The sequence below is a fragment of the Vipera berus genome, assembly GCF_964194415.1.
Source record: "Vipera berus genome assembly, chromosome: 1".
NCBI lineage: Eukaryota > Metazoa > Chordata > Lepidosauria > Squamata > Viperidae > Vipera > Vipera berus.
This window is the reverse complement of record NC_138202.1, coordinates 18007429-18027097: the sequence shown is the minus strand read 5'-3', so window position 1 is coordinate 18027097 and position 19669 is coordinate 18007429. Positions and strand designations below refer to the sequence as shown.

Here is a 19669-nt window from a genome sequence, read left to right as displayed (position 1 = left end):
TGACCCAGCTAAGCTCCCCTTTCCCTTCTTCAGTTGTGGCTCCATCCTTCTCTCAATGCTTGGCCCCTAAACAGGGATCTAAAAATTTTCCTTAGTGCCAAGCCAGGATCAAGCCAAGACTTGCCTCTGACGTAGTCTGAGCAGACAGACCGCCGTCCTTTCTCCCTTCCCCTTCTCTTCGCCACACCCTGATGTCTCCTTCCTGGATCTTTCCCCCCTGTCTTAGGATTCCTATCCAAGAGGGGCAAAGAAGAGTTGTAGTCACCAGTCAGAGCCTGTATGGCTTCTTTCCTGAAGCCTCTTCCCCAAATCCTTGCAGGCTGAGAAGTGGATGCATGAATCTGCAGCACAGGGAGCAGGCAAGCAGGCAGTTGTGAACCATGCGTACTAACCAGATTATGAAATACACTCTCTTTACCTCCTGCTACCTCTTCTGGGTGAGTCAAAAGGGTTGAAACTTGGCAGTGCTGGGATAGGCATTGGCTTTACCAGGGAAAACTTACTGATTCCCAGGAAGGCTGTGTAACAGAGATGGTGTCACAAAGACCCCATAACCCATCTTGTATCTTAAACTCTGGGAAGGCTGGGTGAGTCAGACTCTTCCTCCTTAGCAAAACTGTTAGTGTTCAGGGTAGGCCTCTGGACAAATAAGAAATTGCATCTGCCTTTGTGTTTCCTCTTTCAAAGGTAGCCAGTGGGCTCATGGTGGCTGTTGGAATTTACGCCAGGCTCTCAAAGGAAGCAGGTGAGTGGCCTGACCCTATACAGCAGAGGTCTTCAAGTTGCCAAGTTTGAAGACCCCTGCTATACAGAATTTGCTGGGATGCAGTCTGCATTAGGAGGAAGAGGAGAAATCTGGGCTTGTCCTCATGGTCAGGTTAACATGCTATTCTCCAGGTCTTGAGACAACTGGTATAACTTGCACTGTCCCAAGCTCTATTCTGTCTCAGGAATGAGGCTGGCAAGTGGTGCTGACCTTACAAATTTATGAGGAACAGATGTGATGGTCTGTGAGAATGTCCTTGAGAGACAGGAGCAAGAGACCAATCTAGGCACCGGTCAGATAAGAGGCAGCTTACCCCACAGAAGGAATAGAGGCACAACACATGTCTCAGAAGAGGCCCTCCTTCGTTTCTTGGACTGTGAAGGCAAGGCAAGTGGGGGGAGAGATACACTTTGAGACTTGCAAGATTCTTTACTGTAACCTTACAAAAAGTCATTAGGGTTCCTGGTTGATGGTTCTTATCTTGATTGTCTCTAAGGTCTCACATAAGTTAGGAAAAGTAATGGATGGCATCCTCTGGCTTTGCTTCCTCATGCACCAAGTTTCATTTGTTGGTGAAAAAACCAATCATCAATTAATCTCCTTAATTGGGGAGGGGACTGAAACTCCTAGTCCCCTGATTTCTGACCTGGTGCCTTAACCATTAAACCAAACTGGCTCTCAGAATATCATGAGAGAGGAGGAAGAGTTCTCACCATGAACCAAGATGGGAGTCCAAGTTTCAAAATGGGATGAGAAGGAAAAGGAGATCAGCCTACGAACCAACCCATCAACAAAGTCATATTTGCAGACTGGAACTTCTGGTTATTAATTTGTTAATTGATTTACTTATTTATTTAATAAAGATATTGTCATGCTCAAATTCTTCCCTCAGCCCCGCTCTCCGATGCTTCAGCTCCTCTGCTTGGGCAATGTTGTCCTACTACTGAGGTCGTTCGTGGAACTTTTAAAATAGTGTCTCCATCTTTCGCCAGGTGCTGTGGACTCCTTGTTGGCTGATCCCTCCATAATTCTTTTAGCAGTGGGCACCCTGATTTTCTGCATCACCTTTGTGGGCTGTTTGGGAGCCTTGCGGGACCTCACCCTAATGCTGAAAATGGTACGTTAAAAAGGATTTCCCCTTTCCCATCCATCAGCCAGCTTTGGTGGGCAATGAGGAATTCTTCTCCATCTCTTTGTTGGTAGTAGATCCTCTCACAGCAGTTACCACTTTCATTTCATGCTTGTCAGCATCCTTTTGGTGCATCTGGCTGGCCCAGTTATGAACAGGCAAAGGATGCTAAACTGTATGGAGACCTTCTAGAAGGAGGTTTTCCTACAAGAAGCTCCTCAAAGGATTGGCACATATTGAAAGAGAGATATATAGCTCAATTCTCCATCAGTTTGGATTCAGACTCTAGAGAACAGGTGTGTGCTTGTTTGTCTATGACGAAGCATATCCCGTATGCCAATCCAGATTGAGACAGATGGGTGTTTTTCATCGGTATGTAAATGTGCATTCTACAGCTGCTGACTTTTTTTCCCCTTCCCCTTTTTTTTTCTTTTATTCATTTTGCTTTCTAGTTTGCCTGGATCTTGCTCATCATTTTCATTCTGCAAGTGGTGGCTGCAGTTTTAGGCTTCATCTTCTCTGGCATGGTAAACAAACAAACAAACTTGGCCCACCAACTTCATCAGTGGTAGTCAAAGTGGGTGAGAGATTCCAGTGACAATCCTCCAGGCCTGTCTTGGTTTTCAAGTGGGCCACAGAAGGGTTTTCCTCATTGGCCCAAGATTTGTCTCAGCATTCCCTGTGATGAAAAACTCCCTCCATTTTCATCCCCCCAGGTGATGGAAAAAGCCACATTCTTGATGGGCCAGGCCATCTTCCGCTATCGTGACAACCTTGATTTACAGAACCTCATCGACTACATTCAAAAGAAGGTAACAGGTTCTGAATTTGCCCTGGTTTCCAACATTATGAGGAAGTTCTGGTTCCAGGGCCTTAGTACTCTGCCTTCCTCAGCTTTATGCAGGCTCTGTACAGAAGCACTGATGTTCTTTCACACTTCATAGAGGAAGAACAATGATCTGATCTGGAAAACTGGCCCATAGCTAGTCCTTGAGTTACGACCAAAATGTCCATTGCTAAACAAGGTGGTTGTTAAGTGAGTCTTGCCCAACTTTACAACCTTTTTTGCCACCCTTGTTAAGCAAAACACTGCAATTGCTAAGTGAGTTCTGTTAAGAGAAACTGGCTTCTCCCATTGACTTTTCCATCTGGGAAGGTCACAAGTGGCCATCATGTGACCTTGGGATGATGCAACCATTGTAAACACATGTCAGTTGCCGAGCAGCCAAATTTTGATCATGTAACCCATGGGAATGCTGTGATGTTCATAAGTCACTTTTTTCAGTGCCGTTGTAACTTTGAACAGTTACTAAACAAACGGTTGTAATGGGCTATTTCTACTAATTTGGGATTGTTTTTAAAAAGATTCAGATATTGTTGCTAGACATTGCCCTGTGTTTTTTGTGTTACACTTTTGTTCTGCTCCAAATGTGTGATTCCTTTAAATGTAAATTGCAGCACCTGCCTGTTCAGTATGGCTTAACAAAAAGAACATTGAAACTCTAAATGGGCTACAGTCCCTGCTGCTTGCCACATCCAATCCTTTTATTGATTCATTTTGAGCACAACAGCCTTAGAATTTCTTTAAAGTGCAATTAGGAGGCCCTTCAAGGAAGTGATAACCTTGCTTTGATTCTTTTTAAGAAGAGACTGGACAGCCATTTGCCTGAAATGGTATAGGGTTTCCTGCCTGAGCAGGGGGTTGGACTAGATGACCTCCAAGGTCCCTTCCAACTTATTATTATACAATTATTATAATTCCTGAAAAGAGCACCATAAAAGAGCAGAACCCGCAAGACATTATTAATTCATTTGGTAGGGGATCTTTTTGGAATGGAATATTTGTGAATCAATATTTTATTTTATAGGATATCAGCCATGGTGGTAGGCATTATCAGATAACAGAATGCTGTATCAAGTTGCCATGTTGAATACCATTTTAATTCTGCTTCCAACTTGTTATGGAAGAGCTACACTACTGCTAAAAATGTTTGTTAAATATGAATATAACTGAAAAAAAGTTCCTCTAAGTCTGAGGTAAATTGAGGTACGATTTGGTTTCCCTAAAGCAGAAACTCTCTAGACGGAAGGCAGAGCAAGACTGTTAATGTTATGGATGGTCACACAGTCAGTCAGATGTTTAGACAGGATTTGGCAATTTTGTCTGCCTATCAGGTCCTTCCCAAAGCCCTGGGATAAGCAGATGTTGTTATTTAATTGTATTAAGGCTAACCTGTTCCAAGCAAAACAATCTTTTACAATATTACTTTGTTTCCTTTCACCACAGTCATTCTACCCCTGATTTTGCAGGTCTTTGTAGTTTGTAATCTTCTCAAGTTCTTTCTCTTCTATTCTGGCCCTACTGCCATGTCCACCATCCAGACTTTTTTATATTATGATTATGATTGTGATTGTGATTATTAATCATCGCACAGCCAGATGTTCAGACTGGATTTGGCATTTTTCTCTACCTATTGAGTCCTTACCAAGGACCTGGCATAGGCAGATGTGGATGTTTGATGGTATTATAGATATCATCGCAGGATGGAAGCAGTTCCTTGTAAGGCCACCTTTTGCAATTGACTAATGGCGAATTTGTCAGTGCCAATGGTGTTCAGGTGGTGCTCCAGTTGTTTTGGGATGGCACCCAAGGCGCCATCCCAAAACAACTGGAACACTACTTGAACACCACTGGTATTGACAAATTTGCCATTATTATTATTATTATTATTATTATTATTATTATTATTATTATTATTATTATTATTATTATTATTATTATTATTCTATTCAACTTCACCCATAAGCTGTTGAAGCAGGCTGTCCTTGTGGGACATTTCTCTGTGATTTCATGAATCCAATTAGTTTCCCTTGGAATTTGGTTTTGTTTCTCTCTCTTCCCCAGTTCAAGTGCTGTGGGGTTCATTCATACAAGGACTGGTCCCAGAATATTTATTTTGACTGCCAAGACACCAATCCCAGCCTGGAGCGTTGTGCGGTGCCTTTCTCTTGCTGTCTGCAAGATAAACAGGTAAGAGAATAGGGAATTCAAACATGTTCAGTTCTGAGGTAAGTAGGAGGAGGAACACTACTTTAAGTCACTGTGGCAATAAGACTGGGGATACAGTATACAATTCAAAGTCTTTATTAGGCCATTTATTTCTAAAGTGTAGAAGCTGCTGTTCAGAAGCCAAACAGGGATGGCGGGACAATTTATTAAAAAGTAAACATTACAACAAATCAAAGTCTAGAACTCCAACCTATGAAAATAGCAGATTAGAAGAATTAACTTTAAACAAAGATTTGCAAAGTTAAGGTGGAGTTTTTGTTATTTATTTTGAAAAAGAGAGCTCCCCTCCCCCCAGTTTTACAAAGCACTACTACAATAATTAGCTTTTATTCACAAATCTGCAATTTGAGGAAGCATTACAGGTGGACAGCAACGTTATTCTACTCTCTCATAGCTCTAGCAGCTTGATTAGAAATTTATTCCTAACTTTTGCAGCTGATGCTAATGCAAATTTATGTGGATAATTTTATCATAAAATTTTACAAAATCTGGGGGATGATAAGCAGGGTTAATTTGTCCTTACTCTATCCTAATATTATGAAGCAAGACTGCTGTTTTGTTCTTCATAGCTAGCAGATTGTACAGCTTAACGGAGCATCATATGAAGAGATTGTAGGAATAGAGTTGTGTTAGTCCATAGTAGCAACACCCCCCCCTTCATGGATTACTGCCTTGTCGTGGCGAAGGGGCTTGCGTAATTCAATGAAGCTATGAGCTATGCCGTGCAGGGCCACCCAAGACGGAAAGGTCATAGCGGAGAGTTCTGACAAAACGTGATCCACTGGAGAAGGAAATGGCAACCCACTCCAGTATCTTTGCCATGAAAACCCTATGGACAGTACCAAAAGGCAAAACGATATGACGCTGGAAGATGAGCCCCTCAGGTCGGAAGGCGTCCAATATGCTACTGGGGAAGAGCAGAGGGCTAGTACTAGTAGCGCCAGAAAGAATGAAGCGACTGGGCCAAAGCCGAAAGGACGCTCAGCTGTGGATGTGTCTGGTGGTGAAAGGAAAGTCCGATGCTGTAAAGATTTTTTCTCCATAGGAACCTGGAATGTAAGATCCATGAATCAAGGAAAGCTGGACGTGGTCAAACAAGAGATGACAAGACTGAACATTGACATCTTAGGTATCAGCGAACTAAAATGGACAGGAATGGGTGAATTTAATTCAGATGACCATCAGGTATACTACTGCAGGCAAGAATCCCTCAGAAGAAATGGAGTAGCCTTCATAGTCAATAAAAGAGTAGGAAAAGCAATACTGGGATACAATCCTCAAAATGACAGAATGATCTCAGTTCGAATCCAAGGCAAACCATTCAATATCACAGTAGTCCAAGTCTATGCCCCAACCACCGGTGCTGAAGAGGATGAAATTGACCGGTTCTATGAAGCCCTACAGCACCTTATAGAACTAACACCCAAAAATGATGTCCTTATCATCATGGGGGATTGGAATGCTAAAGTAGGAAGCCAAAAGATAACTGGAATAACAGGCAAGTTTGGCCTTGGAGTACAAAATGAAGCAGGGCACAGGCTGATAGAATTTTGTCAAGAGAATACAATGGTCATAGCAAACACTCTTTTCCAACAACCCAAGAGACGGCTTTACACATGGACATCACCAGACGGTCAACACAGAAATCAGATTGACTATATGCTCTGCAGCCAAAGATGGAGAAGCTCTATACAGTCAGTAAAAACAAGACCAGGAGCTGACTGTGGCTCAGACCATGAGCTTCTTGTTGCAAAGTTTAGGCTTAAATTAAAGAAAGTAGGGAAAAGCGCTAGGCCAGTCAGGTATGAATTAAATCATATCCCTGTTGAATATACAGTAGAGGTGACAAATAGATTTAAGGAATTAGATCTGATAGACAGAGTGCCTGAAGAACTATGGACAGAGGTTCGCAACATTGTACAACAGGTAGCAACCAAAACCATCCCAAAGAAAAAGAAATGCAAGAAAGCAAAATGGCTGTCTGAGGAAGCTTTGCAAATAGCTGAGGAAAGGAGGGAAGCGAAAGGCAAGGGAGAAAAAGAAAGATATGCCCAATTAAATGCAGAATTCCAAAGAATAGCTAGAAGAGATAAGAATGCCTTCTTAAATGAACAATGCAAAGAAATAGAAAAAAACAATAGAATAGGGAGGACCAGAGAGCTTTTCAAGAAAATAGGAGAGATGAAGGGAACGTTCCATGCAAAAATGGGCATGATAAAGGACCAAAATGGCAGGGACCTAACAGAGGCAGAAGAGATTAAGAAGAGGTGGCAAAATTACACAGAAGAACTATACAAGAATGAGCTTAACATCCCTGATAATCACAATGAGGTGGTCACTGACCTCGAGCCAGACATCCTAGAATGTGAAGTGAAGTGGGCCTTAGAAAAGCTGAGCAACAACAAAGCTAGTGGAGGTGACAGTATTCCAGCTGAGCTATTCAAAATCTTAAAAGACGATGCAGTAAAAGTGCTACACTCAATTTGCCAGCAAATTTGGAAAACTCAACAGTGGCCACAGGATTGGAAAAGATCAGTTTACGTTCCAATTCCAAAGAAAGGCAGTGCCAAAGAATGTTCAAACTATCGCACCATTGCACTCATTTCTCACGCTAGTAAAGTTATGCTTAAAATTCTACAAGCTAGACTCCAGCAGTATGTGGATCGAGAACTACCAGAAGTACAGGCAGGATTTTGAAGAGGCAGAGGAACTAGAGATCAAATTGCCAACATACGCTGGATCATGGAGAAAGCTAGAGAGTTCCAGAAAAACATCTACTTCTGCTTCATTGACTATGCTAAAGCCTTTGATTGTGTGGATCATAACAAATTGTGGCAAGTCCTTAAAGAGATGGGCATACCAGACCATCTTATTTGTCTCTTGAGAAACCTATATGCGGGCCAAGAAGCAACAGTGAGAACTGGACACGGAACCACTGATTGGTTCAAAATTGGGAAAGGAGTCCGGCAAGGCTGTATACTGTCACCTTGCCTATTTAACTTATATGCAGAGCACATCATGAGAAAGGCAGGGCTAGATGAATCAAAAGTTGGAATTAAGATTGCCGGAAGAAATATCAACAACCTAAGATATGCAGATGATACCACTCTAATGGCAGAAAGTGAAGAGGAACTGAAGAGCCTCTTGTTGCGAGTGAAGAAGGAGAGTGCAAAAGTTGGGTTGAAACTAAACATTAAGAAAACCAAGATCATGGCATCCGGCCCTCTCAATTCCTGGCAAATAGATGGGGAAGAAATGGAGGTAGTGACAGATTTTATTTTCCTGGGCTCCAAGATCACTGCAGATGGGGACTGTAGCCAAGAAATTAAAAGACGCTTGCTCCTTGGGAGGAAAGCCATGGCAAATCTAGACAGCACACTAAAAAGCAGAGACATCACCCTGTCAACAAAAGTGCGTATAGTCAAGGCTATGGTCTTCCCAGTTGCAATGTATGGCAGTGAAAGCTGGACCATAAGAAAGGCTGAGCGCCAAAGAATTGAGGCCTTTGAACTATGGTGCTGGAGAAGACTCCTGCGAGTTCCTTGGACCGCAAGGCGATCAAACCGGTCAGTCCTAGAGGAGATCAACCCTGACTGCTCTTTAGAAGGCCAGATCCTGAAGCTAAAACTCAAATACTTTGGCCACCTAATGAGAAGGAAGGACTCACTGGAGAAGAGCCTCATGCTGGGAAAGGTTGAGGGCAATAGAAGAAGGGGACGACAGAGAATGAGGTGGCTGGATGGAGTCACTGAAGCAGTAGGCGTGAGCTTAAATGGACTCCAGAAGATGGTAGAGGACAGGAAGGCCTGGAGGAACATTGTCCATAGGGTCGCGATGGGTCGGACATGACTTCGCAACTAACAACAACAACAACAGCAACACCCCACCCACCTTTTCTGGTACAGATAGTCCTCAACTTATAACCATTCACTTAGTGACTATTAAAAGTGATAGCGGCAGTGAAAAAGGTGATTCACAATTGATACTCACACTTACAACTGTCACAGCATCCCCATGGTCACATGATCAAACTTCAGGTGCTTGGCAACCAGTATGTTTTTATGTCATGTGATCGCCATATGCAACATTCCTAGCCAGCTTCTGACATGCAAAGTTGATGGGGAATGCAGGATTTACTGAATGATTGCCTGATTCAACTGCAGTGATTCACTTAACAACCATAGGAAAAAGTTCGTAAAATTGGGCATGACTTAATTAACAACTGCCTGGCTTAGCCAGAGAAATTCTGATCCCAATTGTAGGTCATAAGTCAAGGACTCCCTGCAGTTTATTCAAAGGTTCTGGAGTAAGAATTTCTGCATTAAATTGGAAATTAGGGCAAATTCAGAGCCTGCTATCTTATGCCAGATCAATAAAGTGCTGCAAAGAAAGATGGTCACCACAGTGGAAGATAGTTTGGAGCTCACGAAAGCTTATTCCTTTTAATAAAATGTTTTACTCATAAAAAGTGCTACCAAATTCCTGATTTTTCCCCCCATGTAAGGAGATGCAGTAATTTACTTTTCAGTATTGGATGCTGAAGAGCAAAGAACAGCCAATATCTCTTATTTGCTTGTTGACATCTTGTCAATGGTCAGTCACTCTTAGAGAGTATGGGCCCTCGTTTGTTTGACCCTGCACTTCTCTTAATGTTCTCAACTTATTCTAGGTTATGCTAAACACCATGTGTGGCTATGGGACACAGAATCTTAAAGGCTGGCAAGCAGAGAACTTGGTGTACACAGAGGGCTGCCTAGAGAAGATTGTCCATTGGGGACGGAGCAACCTGTTGCTGATGGCTGGGCTGGCATTTGGATTATTGGTCTTGGAGGTAAGGCACTAAGGCTGGAGGAGATCCAAACAGCCTGGAATAAGAGTGGGAGGATTTGGAGAATTTAATCAGCTCAGAAGAACCCCCAAACTCAATGAATGGAAATTAATCAAGGAGAGAACCAAGCTAGAATGAAGGAGAAATTTCCTGACAGTAAGAACAATGAATCAGTGGAACGACTTGCCTCCAGAAGCTGTGGGTGCTCCAATCCTGGAGGTTTTGAAGAAGAGATTGGACAGCCACTTGTCTGAAATGGTAGAGGGCTTCCTACCTGAGCAGGGGGTTGGACTAGAAGACCTCCAAGGTCCCTTCCAATTCTGTTATTCTATGTCCACAGGTAGTTACCATGATGACATGTGCAGGGTGACATCACAAGCTCATCCCCTCCTTTTTGTACTTGTGTCCCAGTGTCAGATATAAGTGCATATGACACTTGTCTTCCTCAGCCTTCTCCCTGTGGAAGCCTATGCTCAAATTAAGGAACCTATTTATTTGAGCAATCCAGCCTGGTCTGATGGGTTTGGGATTGGGTTTTTAATATGGCTTTTAACTATTGTATACATCGGGCATAAATTATTTAATTGTTTTTTAACTTTTGTACTTTGTTTTTTAATATTTATTGCCCTGTACACCGCCCTGAGTCCTTCGGGAGAAGGGCGGTATAAAAATTTAATAAATATATAAATATAAATATAACCCCCCCCCAAACGTGCCACTTCTATGCAACATTAAAGTCTTTACATCCCCTTCTTGGGTTATATTGCTGAACTTTCTCTGTTTCTTTCCAGGTTGTTGTCTTTCTTCTGGCAGTCATGCTCATTTACCAGATTGATTTCATCATCCAGAAGCGCAGAAGTACCAAGAGGAGGAGGAGGAGGAGGCAGAGTTTCCCTGAGAAGTGAGAAAGAAGGCAGCAAGGGATGAAAGGGGGCTGTGAACCAGCTTTCCTGAACCTAATAGCCTTTGAATGCATGAAACTGCATACTGAAACTGCCAGCATTCCCATGTTGCCTCAGAATTCTGGGGCCTACAGTCCCAATACACCTGAAAGGCCACCTGGTTGGAAATGTCTGCTATAAATATGCCATTTTCATGCATCAGTCACAGGAACAGGTTTTTGTTTTTTTTGTTATCCCGAATTCACACACTGGGCTTGAAATATTTGTTGTTTTAATAATGCGGCTTATATGGATTGAAGAAACAAGTAGCCTGGTCATAGAAGTTCAGTTAGACTCCAAAGGGAACCGTACTCTGGGTGCCCTCCTAGTGGGCACTTGGACACACATTGTCTTCCAACATCCAACAAACACAGATTATGAGGAAAATACTGTGAAAAGGGGTTGGGGGGTTGTCAGCCATTCTAGGTAGACCAAACTAAGAAACCAATGCCATAGAGTGAGCAGTATAGGGTATAGGGTTTCCTATAGGAGGTATAGGGTTTCCTGCCTTAGCAGGGGGTTGGACTAGATGACCTCCAAGGTCCCTTCCAACTTCTTCTTCTTCTTCTTCTTCTTCTTCTTCTTCTTCTTCTTCTTCTTCTTCTTCTTCTTCTTCTTCTTCTTCTTCTTCTTCTTCTTCTTCTTATTATTATTATTATTGTTGTTGTTGTTGTTGTTGTTGTTGTTGTTGTTGTTGTTGTTGTTGTTGTTGTTGTTGTTGTTGTAAGGCTATACAGGTAGTCTCCTCTTACATCCGATTGTTTAGCAACCATTCAAAGTTACAATGCACACTTGAAAAGCTACTTATGTCCTGGTTCCAAAGTTCTGAGGGTTGAATAGTCCCATGACCACATTTTGGGTGCTTGGCAATTAGCTCACCTTTTTGGCCAGCTGCAGCATTCTGCAGTCATGTGACTGTGATTTAAGACAGTTTTTACTGATTTCTGGCTTTTGGGGCAAGTTTCCAACAAAAATGCCCTGAGGAATACATCAATTCACTTAACAACTGCGGCATTCATTTAATGACCACTGCAAAAAGAAGCCATAAAGTCAGGTCCAGTCACATGAGTGCCTTGACTTACAATTGTCCTGAATTATGACAGAAATTCCAGGCTCCATTATGGCCATAAGTTGAGGATTACCTGTAATAATAGAATCTTGCAAGTCTGAATGTGCTTCCTCATTTTATGTTCACTAGGGAGGGGTTTCCCTGAGACATTTTCTCAAGTTATTTTCTTGGTCTAGGCTCAAACCCCACTGATCTGACCATTAACAGAATAACAGAGTTGGAAGGGACCTTGGAGGTCTTCTAGTCCAAATTCCTGCTCAGGCAGGAAACCCTATACCGTTTCAGACAAATGGCTGTCTAAACTCTTCTTACTTGGTAGCGGTAATAATAATAATAATAATAATAATAATAATAATAATAATAATAATAATAATAATAATAATAATAATAATAATAATAATAATAATAATAATAATAATAATAATTTGGAAGGGACCTTGGAGGTCATCTAGTCCAACCCCCTGCTAAGGCAGGAAACCCTATACCATTTTGGACAAATGGCTGTCCAGTTTCTTCTTAAAATCTTCCAGTGTTGGAGCATTCATCACTTCTGGAGGCAGGTTGTTCCACTGGTTAGTTGTTCTAACTGTCAGGAAGTTTCTCCTTAGTTCTAGGTTGCTTCTCTCCTTGACTAGTTTCCATCCGTTGCTTCTTGTCCTGCTTTCAGGTGCTTTGGAGAATAGCTTGGCTCCCTCTTCTTTGTGGCAGCCCCTGAGATATTGGAACACTGCTATCATGTCACCCCTCACCCTTCTCTTCATTAAACTACACATACCCAATTCCAGCAACTGTTCCCTATATGTTTAGCCTCCAGTCCCCCAATCATCTTTGTTGCTCTTCTCTGTACTCTTTCTAGAGTCTCGACATCTTTTTTACATTGTGGTGACCAAAACTGGATGCAGTATTCCAGGTGTGGCCTTACCAAGGCATTGTAAAGTGGTATTAGTACTTCACGTGATTTTGATTCTATTCCTCTGCTAATGCAGCCTAGCACTGTGTTGGCTTTTTTGGCAGCTGCAGCACACTGCTGGCTCATATTTAAGTGATTGTCCACTAGGACTCCGAGACCCCTCTCACAGTTATTACTATCGAGCAAGGTACCACCTATACTATACCTGTGCATTTGATTTTTCCTGCCTAAATGCAGAACCTTACTTTTTTTACAATTGAATTTCATTTTGTTAGATAGTGCCCCTATCTTCCTCAAGGCCATTCCTTCTGTTCTCTACAGATGGGGAAAAGAGAAAAAATAACCCTTATCCTCCCCACTCATAAAAGATTAAGCCTAATGCTGTAATTCTTTATGAAAGACAATAAATTTTTTTCCAAAACAGTGGTGATTAATTCCCTTATTAAGGGTGTGATATCACTTCCTAAGGGACACGGTGGCTCAGTGGGTTAGGACGCTGAGCTTGTCGATCAGAAGGTCGGCAGTTTGGCGGGTTGAATCCCGAGTGCCGTGTAACAGAGTGAGTGCCTGTTACTCATCCCAGCTTCTGCCAACCTAGCAGTTCGAAAGCACGTAAAAATGCAAGTAGAAAAATAGGGACCACTACGGTGGGAAGGTAACAGCGTTCCATGTGCCTTTGGCATCTAGTCATACTGGCCACATGACCACAGAGACGTCGTCGGACAAGTGCTGGCTCTTCAGCTTTGAAATGGAGATGAGCACCGGCCCCTAGAGTTGGAAACGACTAGCACGCATGTGCGGGGGAACCTTTACTTTTATTTTTTTATCACTTCCTATCCTTGTGATTTTTACCAACTCTTCCACCAATTTCAGGTGAGCAACCAGCTAGTTTATTAGTTTAGCAAATGAGTAGATAACCTGTGCTCCATTGGGTGACTGTTTCAGAGATATTTCCTTACCTAAACAGGGAAACAGAATGACCAAGGGCGGGCAAAAAAAGAGTGGGAGCAGGAGTGACTTCCAAATTCCTGCCAGCTTCCTTAATGAGTTTCCTTGTGGGAATCTGACAGGAAGCACTGAAAAATCTTCCCTTCCCTTCCTTGCAAGCTAGGTACTGTAAGTAGCTGCTGCTGGATGGAGGGGAGACTGAGGGATTGCAAGACTGGCTGGAAAACTGTCACAAAATGTTGAAAATGAAGATCATGTGACCACAGCAGCAGCTAGTAACACTGAAGCAGCCACGCCTTTCCCAAATTTCATTCTCTCAGGAGTTATGGATGTGTAATTTTGGGGAATTATTGTAAATTAGCTCATCTGAAATACCTTGATTCAAAAATTGTTGCCCTATGATGCACCGTTTTGCCTGAGATGAGAATTTTAGTAATATACAGATGAAGTCCACAGGCATATAGTTATGAATTTTCTGGCAGTGGATCCATGTTGAAGCTCCTTGGCACTTCTGTGTTAAGAGTATCTGGACAAGAGACTTTGTGCCATCCATACCCATTTTTCTGGGCATTTTATTTGCTGATCTTCCCTCCCTTTCCCAAAGAAAACCCTATGTTAGAAGAGAAAGAAAAGCTAATTTTTAATGAGAAAGCTGTTTTCCTGAAAGTTAAAATATGTTGTAAAAAGGGGAGCTGAATTTTAGGACCCTCTTGCTTATGGGAAAGTCAGTATGGTATATTGGTTAGGAATAGGAAATTGAGAGTTCTAGCCCTGTTTTAGCACAAAGCCAGCTGGGTGACCTTAAGCCAATCACTCTCTTTCAGTCCTAGAAAGAAAGCAATGGCAAACCATTTCTGAAAAACCTTGCCAAGGAAGCTGCTGGGAGCAAGCCCAGGTAGTTGCCAAGAGTCAACACTGACTCGAGGGCACACACACACACACTTGTTTGTGGAGTCCCAGGCCAATGCCCAGGGGTCAAGTCCAAGTTGTGCCATTATCTGCTGCTCCTGCAGCGTAAACAGTCACAAGCTTGCATCAGTCATGCAGAATAAGGGTATCTGATCCATCTTGGTTGCAGTGGTTTTCCCAGGTGAGTCTCAACTGTGCATTCTGGGACTCTCACTTGTTCACAAACAGCAGTAGTTATGGCAATCTGTTCCCAGCAGAGCCAATTGTTTTCTCCCTGGTCCTTCTTGGCAGTTGGGTTTTTAAGTTTTTCTGAAGCACGTGAAGTTTTGCTCATGCTGATTGGTGGTCTGAAGAAAACTTTGCTTCTTGTGAAAGAAGAAAGCAGCCAGTTGCCAACTCAAGCAGAACTCGGCATGAGCCACCAAATGGATCCCCTCCAAGACCTTCTTCAGGGGAAGTGGGGTTCGTTCCCAAGCCGTTGGCCTCCCAACCTCCTCAGAATCTACTTGAGTTCAACACCAGGTAACTAAGCTTTTAATGGGACTGGGAAAAGGAAGGGAAAGTGGAATGAACAGCATGCTTCAGCTCCTCTGATTTGATTTGATCTGTAGGAAATGCAGAAAGCAGAAGGGATCTGGTAGCACTGAGGTCAACCTAGTTCCAGAAAGCTTATTGCTGTTAATAAAAGTTGTTGGGGGGGGGGTTTCAAATGCCTTGTGATTTGGGGCTACGGTAATCAATACATACGGCTTTCCTCCTAGAAGGTCTGCAGATAATGTGAGTGAAGGCTGGAGATAGGTAGTTCTATGAATGTCACTATCTGCAGAGATAATGAAGTAAATTTATTCTGACTGAGCACACTATAACATTTTAAATGCTAAGCAACTTAATTTAAAATGTAAAACAGTTGTCTATTTTAGCTGATTCACCCAATCTGCATATGGTTGCAGAAGATTGCATGTATTATCTCTGAATCATGAAGCCCGGTTTTTCTTTTTGTTATTTTAAGTGGGACATATGCATGTCAAGGTATCAGGAAAAGCATTTTGTTCTGGTGTGTGGGTAAGAGAAAGTAGGTGACTGCAAGTATTGTACTTATAAGCATTTGCATTTTTATAGTTTTAATTATCTGCCCAATTCAGGAGACTCAATGGAATAGTTTAAAACAGGTATCCAACCCTAAGACTTGTGAACTTCAATTCCCAGAATTCCCCAGCAAACATGGCTAATTGGGGAATTCTGGGAGTTGAAGTCCACATCTTAAAGTGGCCAAGGTTGGACACACCTGGTTTGAACTGAACAACATCAGTTATCACTTGGGCCTTGCCACCCGGTCACATCACAACATCAGCCATGTAGATAAAGCAGGGAAAACTGTCATCATTTTTGCAACATAAGAAGAGAGATCAGGGAAGGAAAGAGAAATTAGCTTGGCTAAAGTGAACAGGGTTGTTTATGGCAGAGGCAAGATGGATTGACAAGGTGGATTTTACGGTTTCCCCAATGCTAACAGATATACCCTGGGAATCTAGGGAGTAGCTATACTAGTAGCTATAAGCTGACTTTGTAATAATGCCGCTTGGGGTGTGTGTGAAAGCCCTAACAAGCAGGCATATACATAGAATGAAGGCTACTGCTAAGCTTGTAAGCCGCCCTGAGTCTTCGGAGAAGGGCGGGATATAAATGGAATTAAAATAAATATAAATAAATAAATAAATATACTCAATCTCTTCCTCTTCCCACGATCCATCTCTGGACTGTGCCATCTCTTGTACCTCCTTGCAATGTGTTTCCTCCTCCCTGGAACCTGCTACGGTACTGCAGTCCATCACCTCACCTCCCCCTTCATACAGGTAGACCACAACTTACAACCATTCGTTTGGTGACAATTCAAAGTTACAAAAGCACTGAAAAAAGGGACTTATGACCCTTTTTCACATTTATGACCATTGCAGCATCTCCATGATCACCTGATCAAATTTTGGACACTTGGCAACTGGCTCATATTTATGATGGTTGCAGTGTCCCAGAGGTCATGTAATCAGCTTTTACAATGTTCTGACAAACATAATCAATGGGGAAGCCAGATTCATTTAACAACTGTGCTACTAACAATTGCGAGTGATTCATTTAACAGCTGTGGCAAGAAAGATCGTAAAATGAGCCAAAACTCACTTAACAAATGTCTCATTTAGCAAGAAAAACGTTAGGCTCAATTGTAGTCGTAAGTTGAGGACTACTTGTACATTCTTTTCTCAACAATACTTCATAGTCATGTTCATGGAGGAAAGCAACGCAAGCCAGTATTGTGTTGTTCCAAATAAACCACAGATATTAATTTACCGGACTTAAGCTTCATTAAGAGGAATCCTTAGCCAATAGCCATACATTTTGTATCCTTATATGTCTTCCAAGTATCTCCAAAACTGCACCTGTTTCTAGGCACTATATAAAATATAAATTTCAGCCTATTCTTGTTTGCCAGATCCACTAGCCTCCTCCCATTTGTCCCTTGAACCTGAATTGCTATATTCTCTTAAAGACTGAAAATGTTAATGAATTAATTTGCACACTGCTCCAGCCAGCTGGCCCCCAGAATCTGACAATATTGTATTGAGATGATGATTCAGTAAGCAGCTGGCTTCCATGAATGTACTATGCACAATTCCAAGTGCCTAAGCCAAGATCTGACTGTGGAAAATTCCAGCTTGACAAAGGAAGAGGAATAACAACCCACAAAATTTGTCTTAGTTTATCCAAGCAGTGAAACTAAAAAAATCACAGAAAGAGCTATATACTGTAGTATGAGAATGCTAATGGGTGATTAATGATGGCAAAGTGATAAATCCAGATTAAATCATTAAACAATGGAGATCAAGGGGAGGGCAACCTAGAAATAAGGAGACATTTCCTGACAGTGATACCAATTAACCAGTGGAGCGGTTTCCCTCCAGAAGTTATGGGTGCTCCATCACTGGAGACTTTTAATAAGAGATTGGACAACTGTTTGTCTGAAATGGTATAGGCCAGACATGTCAAACTCATGATGTCACGTGAGGGGATGATTTTGCTTTTGCCGGCAAGGGGGTGGGCGGCGCTTCTGGATGATGCATCTGGCCCGTGGGTCGGCAGTTTGACACCCCTGGTAGGCTCTCCTGCCAGAGCAGGGGGTTGGACTAGCTCTGTTATTCTGTTATTACCATTTTCAGGATTATATAATAGGGGATAGGGAAGCTCTCTAATCTGAGAAACTGGATTGCCATTGCTAATCAGATGGGCAAGGTGGAGAAATAATCCAGTGGAGTACAACTCAACTTCATTTTAATCCCGAATGTGATTTTAGTGTTGGAATGTTAAATAGGTCCTCGTAGAAAGTTCTTCCTGTTTTCAAGGACCAGTTCTAAGTCATTTTTTTCAGTGCCATTGTGACTTTGAATAGAAAGTGGTGTGTGTGTGTGTGTGTGTGTGTGTGTGTGTGTGTGTGAGAGAGAGAGAGAGAGAGAGAGAGAGAGAGAGAGAGAGAGAAAGAGAGAGAATAACATTATTGTCACTTTAAATATATACTAGTCAGCATACATTAAAATGAAATTTCATTGCATTCAGCTCTCAAAGAGTAACCACCTCCAATATGCACTACATGAGAAAAATTATGCATATACCCACCCACCGACCCATATATGACACAGAGAAACAACACAGTCTAGTTTGGATGTACAGTATTTTCCCGTCTATAAGACGCACCCTTGTATAAGATGCTCTGGCATGCGAGTTCCAAGCTTAGAGCAAACAAAGTCAGTGCTGGGAGCAATTGCTTCCCAGCAGCCTTCTGACCCTGATAAAGAAACCGGCGTGAGCACCGGAATAACAGCAAGGCAAGGGAAGTGAAGGCAGGTTTTAAACTCCCCGCCATTTCTCCATGCCGATCAGCTGTTCGGCAGAGCACTGAACAGCTGAGCCAGCAAATCCAGAAGTTCGGCCGGCCGACAATCTTGCCCCCTCCCCCTTCCCATTAGTGGCAAGCCCACAGGGGCTTGACACCTGCACCAGGTGGCATGGCAGAGGCATGTAAAGAACCCACACAGGCATGCCCTGGGCTGAGGATGTTACCATTATTTTTTCGTGTATAAGACGCTGCTCTTGTAGAAGACGCAACTGTTTTTTGAACAAGGTGATTGCAGGAAAAAATAGCATCTTATACACGGAAAAATACGGTATACATCTACGTGGTGAAAAAAAAAGAATTCTGTGAATTTACAAGACGGATGGCATAAGGAACAAAGCAATTGCAGAATCTAGTAGTTCTGCTATAAATACTTTGAAACCTCCTCCCAGAGGAGAGCAACAGAAACAGACCGTGAAGTGGGTGTCGCTAACAATGCTTCGCGTTCTAAGCACACAGCCCTTGTAATGGTCATTAATGAATGGTCATTAAATGAAAGATTGTAAATCAAGGACTACCTGTCCTAGGAATCCCTGATGTAATTCAGTTATTGCTAGGTTGATATATCCTGGCAGAAAAGTGGTATGTCTTCCAGATGCCTCCCACCCACCCAAACTTTCAGTCTTAGGAGGCTAATGAAATGTATTGTCCTTACTGCTATGAGACAAATAACTTTAGGGTGCTGCTGATGAATAGCCATTGGCGTTGTTACCAGTGGTGGGATTCAGCCAGTTTCCATCAGTTCGGCAGAATCAGTAGCTAATTTTTTGTTGCCCAGGCAACAAAATGGACTTTCGGAAGTGGCATCCATACAGAGAACCGGTTGTTCACATATTTGAATCCCATCACTGATTGTTTCTCACCCTTCTTGCTAAAATACAGACATTTTCCTCAGAAATCTACCTTTGACTGGAGTACCTGTATGAATACACTTCCTTGAACACAGTAGCATAGAGTATGATAAAAAAATTATGTGCTGTTTACAGCCCCCTGGCAGCTGAAGCAAGAGAAACCAGCTGTTTTGCAGTGTATAAAGGATCACAAACCACTGTTTAGGTTACGGACTGGGGATGAGAAGGTACCAGCATTATGTGATCAAGAGCGAACGATGGGATTGCCGTTTCAAGAAATGATGTCTAATGCTAGTCAGCAAAGGACC

At 42.4% G+C, this 19669-nt stretch overlaps 1 protein-coding gene across 1 annotated transcript; it reads left to right on the top strand.

Moving 5' to 3' along the window:
* Positions 1-380: 380 nt before the first annotated feature.
* On the top strand, positions 381-10698 carry LOC308663826 (tetraspanin-33-like; the record flags this gene model as incomplete). The annotated part of the gene is made up of 8 exons (XM_081320555.1): positions 381-437; positions 688-745; positions 1759-1883; positions 2348-2422; positions 2612-2707; positions 4801-4926; positions 9635-9796; positions 10585-10698. The coding sequence occupies 8 exons, from the start codon at positions 381-383 to the stop codon at positions 10696-10698; spliced, it is 813 nt and encodes a 270-aa protein (XP_081176681.1).
* Between the last annotated feature and the right edge of the window lie 8971 nt (positions 10699-19669).